The sequence below is a fragment of the Lutra lutra genome, chromosome 12, assembly GCF_902655055.1.
Source record: "Lutra lutra chromosome 12, mLutLut1.2, whole genome shotgun sequence".
In the NCBI taxonomy this organism is placed as follows: domain Eukaryota; kingdom Metazoa; phylum Chordata; class Mammalia; order Carnivora; family Mustelidae; genus Lutra; species Lutra lutra.
Window position 1 is genome coordinate 88,455,872 of NC_062289.1, and position 14,045 is coordinate 88,469,916.

General features: G+C 53.4%; 1 protein-coding gene across 2 annotated transcripts in view; it reads right to left on the minus strand.

The window, feature by feature from the left end:
- Positions 1-14,045, minus strand: part of RBM19 (RNA binding motif protein 19) — a 116,158-nt gene that overhangs the window by 64,448 nt on the left and 37,665 nt on the right. For both annotated transcript variants that reach the window (XM_047697276.1, XM_047697275.1), the window contains exon 21: positions 12,139-12,255. In XM_047697276.1, coding sequence (XP_047553232.1) covers positions 12,139-12,255 — 117 coding nt within the window. The remainder of the gene's footprint in view (positions 1-12,138; positions 12,256-14,045) is intronic.

The following is a 14,045-nucleotide window of genomic DNA, read 5'->3' on the forward strand; positions in this document are numbered from 1 at the left end:
CTGCAGAGCCCAGACAGCTTGGCTGTCCATTGACCCAGGACACCGGGCAGCCATGACCAACAGCTTTGTGTCGGCTTGTGAGGAGGAAGCTGTAGGCCCCTGGCTGGCCTCACCTGACCCCTTCACTGACTCATTCAACAAACAGAGACTCGGGAGAAGTCACGCAATTGCACAAGGTGACATCAAGGGTGCAAGGCAGAGCTGGGCCAGAATTCAGGTCTCTTGACTCCCTGGCCGGTGTTCTGCTCACTTGGAAAATCACCCTGGCTCTTTTCCAAGCGGACAGCAGACTTCTGATGACCACAGCACAAGGACAACACGATAAAGGAGAAGTCGGGTAACCCGGGTATCTCATCTGAGCAAGGGTTGCTTTCTCCTGGTTTGAGCAGCAGTAACTTTTACAGCCTCTGACCATCCCCTGGTGGATATACTGGTGGGCAGAGAGCAGGATAATTAAAAACGGGGAAGCAAAGGGTCTGAAACAGATTTTCTGCAAAGCGGACCTCGCCAATGAAGAGAGACTCACCCAGCGCACATCCCCATTAAACGCCTCGGGGCTGTGCTCCTGGGGATCTTAAATGGTGAAGGGCACACTCTGAGAAATGTGGCTTTGTGACCGGCCTGCCGGGTCCAGTGTCTGGAGGGACAGAGATCAACAAGAGCCTGAGGAAGTCATGGGCTGGTTTCTGAACTCTTTGAGAAGGCAGGAGCCACACAGAACGGCTGTTTCCTTGCACTGCAAACAGTGGACGCTTAATATTCTTCTGTGTTCCCTCCAGTGCCAGGTTCATGCATCAAATACACATATGAGGCCAGTCTCTTCATTTCCCTGGGTTCAATCAGCCTAGATTTAAGTGATAAAGTATATACTGTTTATACAGCATATAAAAGTTGGGGTAATTTCTCTTCCTCATTCCCACCCCCTCCTCACCTGGCTATCAACTGTGTGTCTGTTGAATGCTGATCTCCTTCCAACCAAAGGCCAAAGGACTCTCCATTCTCTGACCACCCCCCAGCCCCGGGATACTAATACTGACAATATTGCAGGTGCAAGTGTCTTGAAGGGAGTGAGCCTGGCCTCTTACTCCACCAGAAATCCCTTTATAGCACGCTTAACAGAGAGTTGCCTCGGTCTTCACTTGCTTACCCCTGGTGACGGGCAACTCATTACTACAGGGTGTGGCCTTTTATAATCCTTTATGAATTTGGATGTTTGCTTTTTAAAAAACTTTTCATTCTGAAATAATTATAGACTCACAGGCGGCTGGAAGAAATAGGGAGATCTTCACACCCTTCACCTAGTCTACCCAGTGGTAACATCTTATAACACTATGATATCACAACCAGAAAATCGGCATTAATGCAATCGCTGACCTTAATCAGATCTCACCAGTTTTATGTGCATGCATTTGAGTATACGTACTAGTTCTACGCAATTTTACCCCATGTAGACTAGTGATGACCAGTCAAGATACACAATGCTCACTGTGGGGATCGCCTGTGCTTCCATTTCACAGACACCACCACCCTCTCTTTCCCTTTGCCTAACTGATCCCCAATTAATGCTCCCCATCCCTCTAATCTTGCCATTTGAAGAATGTTATATGAATGGAATCACACAGTGTCTACCCTCTGGAGATTTGCTTTTCCCACCCGGCAATAACAGGTCAGAGATTTCACACAGGTTGCTGGGTGTACCGACGTTTTGTCCCTTTTTATTGCTTCGTAGTGTTCCGTGTCATGGATGAACCACGGCTCATTTAGCCACTTGCCTGCTGAAGGACATTTGGGTGGTTTCTGGGTTTTGGCACAATGAATAAAGCTGCTATGGGCATCTGTATACAAGTTCCTCTCTCCCTCCCTCCCTCTCTTGCTTCCTCCTGTAGTAGCTTCAGTGAGATGCAATTCACACACCGTGAGATCCAACTATTTGCGGTGTATGACCCAGTGGTTTCTAGTATACTCAGAGTTGTGAGTCATCACCAGGACTATAGAAAATTTTCATCACCTTAGAAAGAAACCCCTAGTCCTTTAGCAATTGCCTCCCCACCCCAGTTCCTGATCCACAAGTAACTATTAATTCTAGAGCCTTCTATTCTGCATATTTTGTGTAAGTGACATCACATAATACGCACTCTTTTGGGACCGGCTATTTTTCTCTAGCATAATGTTTTTGAGGCCCACCGCGGTATGGGACATGTGAGCACTCACTCCCGCTGATGGCAAGACACGGCTCCACAGACCTCACCTGGTCTATCTGCTTGCCGGCTGTTGGGCACATGTACAGGTCTTTACATGAACTTCACTTTCCATTCCTCTGGCATCGACACACAAGAGCGGAAATGCCAGGGCACACAGTGAGTGCGTGTGTAGTTTGGAAGAAAGTGCCTGTCCTCTTCCTGAGCCACTATACAATTTCACATTCCCGCTGGCAATGTGTGAATGGGCCCAGTGTCTCCGCGTCCTCAGCGGTGGTCCGTGCTCCTCCCGTTTTTTATCCTAGCCGTTCCAGCGGGTGTGTATTTTCACTTGGGCCAATTCCGGGTGGCATCTGCTGTGAGGACCAGCAGTTTCCTCTAGGGCTTGCCTCTGTAGGCTGGCCAGCCTTGGGTCTTTAACCTGATGGAGCCAAGTCCGTGTGCCACCCAGCCCCCCCACAACTGCCCAAACCAAGTGGGCCCATATTAAGAGTTGGATCCGAGAGGCAGCCAGGCTGTGGGGGTGGGACATCTGGGATTTGGACCAGGTGATTCTGTTGTGTTGCTTCCCACAGCTGGCTAATGTGAATGCTGGGGTTCATTCAGAACGCCAGATCTTCTTTCCAAATATAAAGATGTCCTGCAAGGACTGCTCCATTCTGTCCTTGGGACATTCCCTTTGAGGAAGAACTGATTCCTTGGCATGTTTGAGTTATGGGCTTGTAACGGTCATCCTCTTTCTGAAGGTAGCGATCCTGAGGGCAGGGCCAGCTCTCTGAAGTGGGCACAGGGTTCAGCTCACGGGCAGCACATGTCAGGTATTTGCAGACTGGCCTTCATAAGCAGCAGGGACACAGAAAATTTCAAGAGTGACGACTGCCAAGGACAGGCATGTGGAAAGAACTTAATACATGTGCTGGATGGGTCCAGGAAAGGGTTAAAAAGGCACATCTCTGTCCCTGGAACAATGTGAGAGCCTGCACAGAAAGGGAGTGATGTGGAGTGTGAATCCGACTTTGCAACTTGCTTGGGGTTTTATGGCCGGGCGGCCATCTGCCAAGTGTGCTCAGCTTCGGCTCCCGAGGCTGCTCGCGGGGAGGAATGAGTGAAATCACGAGCACTAGAGCGCTCCAGGCCCTGGTGGGGCCCTCCGGCAAGGAGCGGTGCCTCCCTCGCGCGGCAGAGAACGCTGCCGAGTAGGGACGTGGGTATGGCAACGCTGATGCGGTGGCCGACATCCGTGGATGAGCCAGAGCTGCTCCTGGAAGGAAGGCTCGCGGGTACCCCTGGCACATGCATGTGCACATGCGCAGAGTGAATGAGAAGCACAACTCTTTGGCACCACCACTGTGGCTGGGGGTTACGTGTGAGCATCACGGGGGAGGAAGTGCGAGGCATGCCGGGCAGGGCCGATGCCTCCCTAGTGCTGCACTCTGCAACCCCCACCCCGAATGTGGCACATCACCCAGCCAGTCACCAGGAACCCCAAACATAGGAGTCGTCCTCCATTCCTGTCTCTGTTGCAGGAGACCCACGAAAACCATCCAATCACACCCGCAGACCAGCAATCCACCCGCAGACCGACCCAGCACCCATTTCCACCGCCCACACCTGGTCCAAACCACAGTCCCTCCGGCCCAGGCGGCTGCAAAAAAAAAAAAAAGAAACCGCCTTGCAGGTCTCTGCACGCCCGCTCGGACCCTCTTCTCTCAAGCTCTTTTACAAATGAAGTCACCCACCATTCCCTCTGCTCAGAACCTCTCATGGCTATGGAATAAAACACAAAGGCCTGAAGTGCAAAGGGCCGAGAATGGTCAAGGCAATCTTGGGGAAGAACAAAGACACCAGATATCAAGCTCTTACAAAGCCACAGTAATTAAGACGGTGTGTATTGGCACCGGGATAGACAAATAGACCCAAGGAACAGATTAGAGAGTCCAGAAGCAGACCCTCACATACACAGTCACCTGATTTATGACAAAATCAATGCCGCGGAGCAGAGGGAAAAGAATGGCCTTCGCAGTAAATGATGTCGGGCCAACTGACTATCCATTGCGGTTGGGGGCGTGCGGAAGTACCTCGATCTCTACCTCACGCCATATACAAAAATCAATTCCAGAGGGACTGCACACCCAAATGTGAAAGGTCAAAGCTTTTACAGGAAAATAGGAGACTATGTTCGTGAGCTTGGAGGAGGCAGGGATGACTTAAATAGGACACAAAAGGCCCGAAGGCAAGTATGAAGGGAACTATGAAGGGGAAAAGTGACAAATGTTAAGATTAAGAGCCATTTGTTCATCAAAGGACACCACTGAGAGGACACCATTAAAATACTCACAGAATGGGAGAGGGAGGGGCTGCTACCATATATCAACCACAGGACTTGAATCCAGAACACATAAGATTATACAGAAAGTAATTAGAAAAATAATAAGGGAAAAAAACCCAGCCAATCCCATTTAAAAAGAAAATGGGCAGAAGACTTGAACAGGCATTCCACAAGTCTCTCAACACATGCTCATAAGGATATGACAAAACAATTGATTTCCTTAAGTGCAAATTAAAACGACAACGTGATGATGCCATTACCTACACACCAGAATGGCTACAAAAGACAGACAATACCAAGTGTCGGTGAGGACCGAGGGCAGCTGGAACACCCAGACCCATGGGGAGGTACAAACTGACCGAGTTTCTTTGGAAGCCTGTGTGGGATATTTACTAAAGTTGCAATATGCACACCCAGTGACCCAGCAATTCTAGTCTTACAGGGACACCCACGGAGGCGCGTGCACGAGGTCACCAAAAGACACAGGCAAGAGTATCCACAGTAGCATTCTGTACTACACTACACGGCCCCGAGGATGACAGATCGCGACGACAACGTAACAACCCAGAAGAATCTTACAACCAAAAATGTTGAGCAGAGATGCCAGACGCCAAAAAGGAGATAACGGTGTGATGCCAATGACATCAAGAACAAAAACAGGCCATGCAAATACATGTGTTCAGAAGTCAGGGGACGAGTGGGAGGGCAGGGAGTGGGTGGGGGGCAGTGACCAGACAGAGAGCAGGCTGGGAAAATTCTGTTTTTTGAGCTGGATGCTAGTCACACCTGAATAACAAGTTTAAAAACCAGCCAAAGCCCTTCTCGTGGCCCACAAGACTGTGCCCCTGCCCGATCATCTCATCTCAGGGCTGCCCCTATGCTCCTCCTCACCCTGCCCATCCCGCTCAGGGGCCAAGCTCATTCCCACCTCTGGGCGTGGCACCTACCGCAGCTCCCCCAACCTGGAGGCAGCTCACTCCTTCATACCCTCAGGTCCCCACAATAATGTCCCCTCCTCAGAGAAGCCTTCCCGACTGCCCCTCTAAGACCTCCAGTACTGGGTGAGATGTGTCCCCCAAATTCATGCCCAGCAGAGCTTACGCAGAAGATCGTACTGGAAATCAGATCTTTGCAGATGTGATCGTGGTAAGGTGGAGTCATACTGCATTTGGGTGGGCCCTAAATGCACCAACTGCTGCCCCCAGCTCAGTGGAGAATGAATGCGGGCATTCATACAGTCCTTTACAAACTCCGCAGAGCGGGAGGGAGGGATACGTGGGCAGAGCTCAGAGGACTTCCAGGGTGGCAAAAACACTTCCGAGGATACTATCACGATGGGAACACGTCATTACACATTTGTCCGAATGCCCAAGAACGCACCCCGCATGCCCACTGCAGACTCTGGGGGACAATGATGGATCAGTGCAGGTTCGCTGAATGTAACCAGCGTCCCACTCTGGTAGGGAAGGCAGATAACGGGGAGGCTGTGTATGAGGGGAAGGGGGTACAGACACTGCATACCTTCCTCTCAATCGTGCCGTGACCCTAAAACTGCTCTTAAAGAGGATCTTAAACAACAAAGTCCTTAGCAAAGCAGGAGAAAGGGACATCCCCGATGTGAAAATGGGTCAGGGTAGGGGAAGGCGCCTGCAGGGGTGAACACGGAAACTTGGAGTGGGGCCTCACATCTCAGCTCAACGGCGGGCCAACGGGGCAACAGTTTCACCTGTAAGGTCTGTATGTTTTATAAAAGGGACAAAAACATTACGATATCTGGGTAATTCATCTAGAAGACAACGCCAACAACCCCAAGGGCATGCCCCCGCTCTGCTGGAGTTCTACATTTAACTTAGTCCAGGGATCAGCAAACATACCCCATAAAGGGCCAGACCGTCCGTGTGTAATGTGCTTGTGGGTCAGCTGGTCTCAGACACAGCTACTCGACTCTGTGGTGGCGGTGGGAGAGCAGCCGGCCGGCACTGGCATGAATGACGGTGGTCCCACGTGAGGGGTGCAGTGGCCTCCATCTGGGGGCCCCTTGTAGGGGCACATGTGTGGGGAGGACCTATGTGGGCAGGGGCAGCCTCCTTACCCCACCCCTTGTAGAACGTGGCCGAGGGGTTTCTCTCCCCTCCACCAATACCCCTTCTCCAGTGGCCCTTCTGGGCTGCCCGAGGAAGGCTGTGCAGTGCAGAGCTTCTCCCCTATGGAGGCTGGCGAGCAGGAAGTGGCTGCGTCAGTCCCAGGCCTCCGCAGAGAGCAGATGCCAGGGCTCTTAGCTTTTGGAAAAGCACAGGTGACAACCAGGAGTTAATCAGGCGGTAACCCCACACCTGGGTGAGGGGAACAAGGTGGGGAGCATGTGAGGGGAACTTGGCAGGCAGGCTATCCTTGGCCCTCCCTCCATGGTCACGGTCACTGTGAGAGGAAATTAGGAGGAGAGAGACCAGGGACAACGGACATTGTCCACAAAGCAGGCACAACAGGTGCACTGAGGACAGGAGATGTAAGCCGTGTAATTAAGGCCTCTAGACACCTGTTGGGAGCTCACCCATTCACACCCCTAGCAGGTGGTTCACACCTCCAAGGAACGGAATAACAAAAAAAAAAAAAAAAAAAAAAAAAAAGAAAGAGGATCAGAGATCAGAGGAGGACAGGAGGAAAGATATGAAAGCTCTCCCCATCTGTAGCCCACAGCCCCTGCCTAGCCCCCTGAGGCAGCATTTTTGCTAGAAGCTCCCACCTAACTCCCCTGACCCTTATGGAGAGTTTCACGGAGCTGGGCAGGTCTCCAGAGTGAGAGAGACTGGGTGGTGCGCCTGCAGAGCTGTGTGGCCCTGGGCAAACTCCCTAACCTCTCTGTGCCTCACGCATCCTGTTTTTATTAGGATTCCATAAGCAAGGCTGTGCAGAGCGTATTATGTGCTTAGCAAAGATTTATCGAGCACCCTGTGTGTGCCTGTAGACAGAGCAACGACCACAATGGCTGAGATTACAGTCTGGGGGGCTGGGGTAGGTCAGGGACACTAAACCATAGGGACAGCTCTCCAAGGTGGGGCTGTGAGGGGGGCCAGGAGTTTGAGAGACCAGGACAGGCTGAGCCGTGCTGGCCAGGGATGAGCTAAAGGAGTATTTTAAATCATTAGTTCCAGCGGGCACGAATCAGACACCATTCCGGCGGCTTGCAGGCAGGACTGGATCACCATTTGTAGGGTCCAGTGTGAAACGAAAACTTAGGGCCTCTTGTCTGGACGGTAAGAATTTTAGGACAGAGACACCAGACACTGAAGCCAGCATGGGGGTCTCGGGGCCACCTGGTCATGCACACTCAAAGCCCGCCCTGCTGGCAGAAACTCCTTCCCAGAGGATCACTGCCTTTCATGAGCTGAGCAGCCCAAACCAAGGCTGCCCATGGGGTACACCCCTGTACCTCTCTGCACCCTGGGTTCCTCCTCCAGGAGAGACACAAGCAGCTCTCGCACGTGGGACGTGGTCAGTCACTGTCCAACAGCTCCTGAGAGCTAAAAGCTGAGCCATCCCATTCTAAGGCGTCTGTGCTGTTTCGGGCTCAGCCCTTGCAACTCGGGTGGAACAAGTCCTGTCCATCAAATGCTCTGCACTCGAGTTTGTGCATAAGGACAGGGGCGGGGGCCACAAGCTTTAGGTGGGGTACACACTTAGGCCCCATCTGTGGGGCTATTCTCTGAACCATCCTCTGTCCCAGGGACTCCAAATCCAGGCTTTCCCTTGGAGGTGAGCAAAGCACCCCGCAGATCCACAGGTCCGCACACATGCCTACCTACCCCAGAGCAAACCCAGACAGGAAGGGAAGCTGATTCCCCCTTCTTCTCCTGGAACGGATACTGGCTTAAGACTGTGCACACAGCACTGTGAACCAGGGGGCCGTTTCCACCCCTGCTCCAGCTATGGGGTGAGGAGTCTGCTCCCGGCACACATGCACATACCTGCACACTCTAGAGAATCCCCATTTGTCTTCTGCGTTGCCTTTCTGGGGTGGAGAGACCTGTGTCCCCCCGTACTCTCTCCAGCCCAGAACCAGCTGCAGAGGGAAAGGATCACAGGGCAGGAGGGATATACTTAGAAAAGGAGAAAAAACACTAAGAAAATGCCCCAGAGGACCGTCGAGGCTCTGCACTGCCGTCAGGCTGTCCAAGGTTCTAAGTCCGGTGCCACCGGTTTTGCGCTGTTCGATAACCACAGCTAATGTTTATCAACCACTGGCCCCACAGCAGGCCCCGTATTAAATGCTCCGCAGGCAGAATCCCTGAGGCAGTCACGGGGTGTGGGAGCTGGGTGCCAGTGAGCCGGCGGAAGGCCCTGGGGCGGGAATCTGGGCTGGGGAACGGATTTCCTCCCTGGGAAAGGGAGGCAACACTGCTTCGCAGGCCTGTTGTGGGAAAAACAGACCTGACTAACGCAGAGCAGTGCCCGGCACAGGTTGGGCTGGAAAACGTTACTGGATGATGACATACACTAACATTTTTACCACACTGTCCTCGTAAATGACAGCATGCACCATGAGCAGCATTCCTACTGTTACTTTGTGCCAGGGGAAACTGAGGCCCAGAGGGGCGGTGGCAGAGAAAAGAAGCACTGTCTCCTAATCCACTGCTGTGTCTACTCTGCCTTTTCTAAAGCGGGGGCCTTAAACTGTCCCAGGTGACGATCCAGCAGGGACGCGGCTCTGCGGTGGCTCTCAGCCCCTGTTGCGGCTGGGTTCAAGGGGCTGCGCTGTGGTGCGGGCAGGCCTGACTGCAGGCTGCTGGCCTCCAGGGACAGCGCAGGCAAACACTGCCTTGGTGGGAAGCTGCTGCCCCAGCTCACAAGCAGGGCCCAGGAGGCGGGGGAGGGCGAGCGAGCTGCCACCCCACCGTGGGTGCTCTTGACCATGCTGTCCCATGGCTCTATGCTCACTCCTGAGCACCCTGAGTGTGTTGCTGTCCGACTGTCGCTGTTGCTTTGCTCCCTAGGCTCCCACAAACAGTGAAGTCCTCAGGGGAGGAGCCCATCTCTCCTAGAACAGCTACATGCCCGACACCTAGCACAATGGCCGGTAGGAACAATACGTTCACAGGACAGTGGTTCCACTGACATGATCTCGGGGGCAGTCTCCTTCCAGACCCGGGAGAAGGACAGAAGGCTATAGAGAGGAGTGACTGCGAGCCATGGCTCTGGGACAGACCACTGAACTCCCAGTCCTGGCTCAGCTGTGCGTCCTAGGCAGGACGCTTCACGTACCCAAGGTCTCCAGCATCCTTCCAGGTGCAAAACAGGGATGAGCATCCCTCCGGCGAAGCAGGGCTGCACAGCTTAAAGGAGAAGACACGGCACCAGCAGATCCACAGCCAGGGCCCAAGGCAGAGCAAGCGCTCCATCAGAGGGAGCTAGGATTCTGATAACAGTTGCATGGACAAGCCCACAAAACCTGCCTGCGAAATGGACCAGGCTGGTTCCCCTCAATCCCGAAATCCTCCCCTGGCTCTGACCTTTGCCGGCCACTGGCTTTGTCTGAAATCGGGTCTGTGGTTTTGCGGACAAGCTTAGCCCTCCTGAGAAGGCTCACAGCGACCCCTGCTGCCCGCTGCTGGGAACTGCCTCCACCCCCAGCCCGAGTGCACAACAAAGCAAGGGGAGCCCTCCAAGCCGGTTTTCCGTTCGTTTCCAAGGGCTGGCGGGAACTACCATCAAAACAATGGCAGGGAGAAGAGACTCCGCGCGAAATTATGTTCGGTGGACACTAATTCCCTGTCTTCTCAAAATAAATATAAAGCGAGAGATCAAACACAGCGCTTTTCCCTCCCGTCTTGGTCTTTTGTTTCCCTGGATAAGTGTCATCCTAGATACACTGCGTAAACAAGTGAAACTGTCATTTCGGCGGGGTACTATTTCCTGATCAACATGTGCTGTTTGCAGCAATCCTGTTTTGATCTGGCAGTTCTTAAATTGGACTCTCTTTTAAAAAGCAGAAGCATGTTAAAACCAGCAGGCGCTTGGGGCTGAGGATACGGGCTCTCCTGTAACGACCTCGCTCGCGTACTCCTCTTGACTGGTCTCCCTGGGTGCGGGGAAACGGAAACTGTCCCCCCACAGGTTGTGACCCCATCTCACCAGGCTGTTGCTGCCCCGTGGGGGACCCGGGATCACAGCTAAGACTCAGCTGCTAGGAGCCGGCGGGGATGGCGTCTGCACCAGCACCCGCTAACCACGCCTGTTAATGAACGGTACGCCAGCAGACGGTGTGGCACAGAGGCGAGAGGGATGGCGAGTTTTGAAGCAAATCCCACAAACAGCTCCCTATCCTTTACACCAAATGAGTGCACAGCGGTAGAGTGCATACAAAGATACTTCTTTCTAGTCCCCAAAATACAGGATTTCTAGTTTGCATCCACAACTGACCTTGGTAAGTTAATCCAATGAATAAGATGCTGACCGATGATTTTAACGCAGACCTAGCTCTCTCGATCCCGCAGACCAGGAGGCTGTGGGTTCTGGGGGGCCCCAGACAATCTGTTTGGTTGGGGCTAATTCCAACTGTCATTACATTCTGAGGGCTGGATGGTCTCTCTCTGTGCCACCCAGCACCTGCCTGGGGAGGGCCCTGGCTTTAAATCTCTTCCTGTAATGCCCTCCATAGAGACGTCCGATCCAGGGCTTGGCTCTGGGTGCTACCTCACTAATCTCCAATGCTCAACCGTGCAACGTCTCAGCATGGGGTTTGCAAAGTGGTGGCTCTTGGGTTATATCTGGCCACAGACAGAGACTTTGTCCTATACAAATTAATTGCCAACTTATTCCCTCCAAAATCTGGACTGCTGGTTTCTCTTTTGCGATGTGGGAAAACTGGTCTGATTACACCCACCTTTCTGCAGAGCATCACGACTGGCCTTCCAGCTGCCAGTACTCCCCCAGTCTGCTCTTCCAGGTCCCAGAACCTGGAATTTCTGACCCTGTACTAGCGTCTGCTGATAGACGGCATGATTTATACAGGTGATTCATTCTTCATGCGAAACGGCCTCTCCGTAAGTAGCAATGTAGACAGAGGTGCCCAACTCTGGCTGGTCGGTAGAACCAGAACCCCTGGGGAGCTCTGATCAAAATATCAATGTCTGTCCCCCCCCCCCCCCCCCCCCAACAAAATCCAGCTCCCTGGGGGTGGGGTCTGAGTAAAGGTATGTCTATGAAAGTCACCAAGTGACTCGAAAATACCAAGAAGGCGGAGAACCACTGGCTTAGACCAGAGGAGTGCCTTGGGAGGACGAACTTCAGGCAGACGGTGGGCAGAGCTGAGCTTCAGCCACGTGGCTCCCGCCCCGACCTGCTACGCGTGCGGATGGATATCAGCCTCCCTTTCTTTCTGTCTCACCTCCGGAGGAGGCGGCCTGGCTGTTGTGAGATTCTTCAGTGCACTGCTCTGGAAAGCAGTGCGTGAGTCCGAGGCAGATACATCAGAGGCAGCCCAAAGATGACCTCTGAAAGACCACGGGCCGGCCTCTGGCTGAGCCATCAGAGGACCACAAGGCCACCTCCTCCAAGGATCCGGCGGCCTCCCCACCCACACCCCGCGCCTCGGACCGAACCAGCACTTCTCACCTGAAGAGCTCACGGATCTCCCGGCTGTTAGCTTGGAACGGGATGTTACGCACCAGGATCTTGGACGTGGTCTGCTTTCTGGGAACTTGTTTCTTGCGAGCAGATGTCAGGGCTGGCCTGGACGGTCAGGGCAAAGGGTTCGGGTTATTCAGGGTGTAGGATGCCCTCCACAGACTCCCTGCCCTCCCTCTCTGTGCAGGTGAGGGAGTCAAGGAATTGCTGTGGACAAGGCAGAGATGAAATGGGAGGGAAGTGGTCTCCTGTGGGGGACATGACCATGTTCTCAAAAGCGCCGTAGACCAGTCAGGCCACCTGCCCACCTTTGGGTCTCTCCTGCACATCATCTGAGAGACCCAGGGGCCAGCAGGGATTGGAGACAGGAACCCTGACGAGGGTGAGGCCCAGTCCACACCATATCCAGTCTCTATTGTCCCTTTCGGGATGCAGCAAGACCCCAAGTGGCCCACAGGGCTTATCTGAGACTTTCCACCGCTCACCCGAGGGGCATCATCCCAAAGCCCTAGAGCAGTTTCTGGCCTGGGACATGGGCTGGGGGTTAGAGAGGAAACTGATCCGGGGGCTCAGGGTCCTCTCCAACATGTCCCCATCTCACATGTGCTCCTGCATCAAAACGGGGCAGGGCTGTGAGCAAGGAGCTGATAATTGGGCTGTGGAAGCCAAGTCGGACACACAGGATCTGAGTGATCTTGGGCAAGTAACTTGGCCTCTTTGGGCCTCCGTTTCCTCAACTGCACGATGGCCTTAATAAAAGGGCTGGCCTCGTCATACTGTTTGAGGACCTGTTGAACACTCTGCACGGTGCCTACCATGAGCTAAACGTTCCGTAAATGGCAGCAAGTTGTCATAAAGACGATTGTTACCACTTGCTTCCTTCGGTAAGGATCGCCACGAAAACAGCAACTCACCCCCCTACCCCGGCTGTGTTTTCCTTTCTGGCATTCGCCACCACCTAACCGCATCGTATGTATTTGTTCGTGTTTCCCTTTGCAGTCTGTCCTCTAGGCTGTGCTGTCCAATATTGTGGCCACAAGCCACACGTGGCCAGTTAAATCTACGTGAAAACAAAATTCGAAATTCAACCCCTCCGTTGTGGGAGAGCCAGCCTCCAAGATGGCCCCTGTGAGCCCTGCCTCGCAGTATTCATGCCCCTGGGGAGTCCCCTCCTGGGCTCTGTGTGACCAATGGAAGACAGACACCAACAGTGACTCCTGAGACGAGGTTGGCAAAGAAACTGTTGCCTCCTTCTTGCTGCCCCTTGGATCCCTCAGTCTGTGGGAAAAAGGAACACAGGCTGCGCCAACAGCCATGTGAGGGCGCCATCTTGGAAGGGGATCCTTTAGTCCCGGGGGGCCATCAGATGAGGCTGCAGCCCTGGCCGACATCCTCATGGTAACCTTGAGAGACCGGGAGATGGAAGTCCCCCGCTAAGCTGCTCCCAAGTTCCTGAGTCGCAGAGACCATAGGATAATAAATGTTTGCTGCTTCAAGCTAGGCCTGGGATACCGTTATGCAGCAATAGAAAACACAACCGCCCCCCGCCCCTTAAGTGCTCAAATGCCACAAGTAGCAAGCCGTCGCTGTATTGGACGGCACAGAGGCAGAACATCAGAGAGGAATGCCACCACTGTAGAAGGCTCTACCAAATACACGGCCCCAGTACGTGAGCACCGCAAGGAAACTCCATTCCCAGCAACTGGGCAGAGTATCCAGAACACGGCAGGTTCTCTCTGGTGTTTTGTCGAATAGAAAGATGACTCGATCAGCACTGGCTGGACACTGAAAGCTCGCAAGGTGACTTTAGCTTGACTCCCTGCAGACAGGGTATGGAAAGGAAAGATTGCCACCGCCGGCGGAGTGCGCATGGGCATGGCATGTGCCAGGCGCTT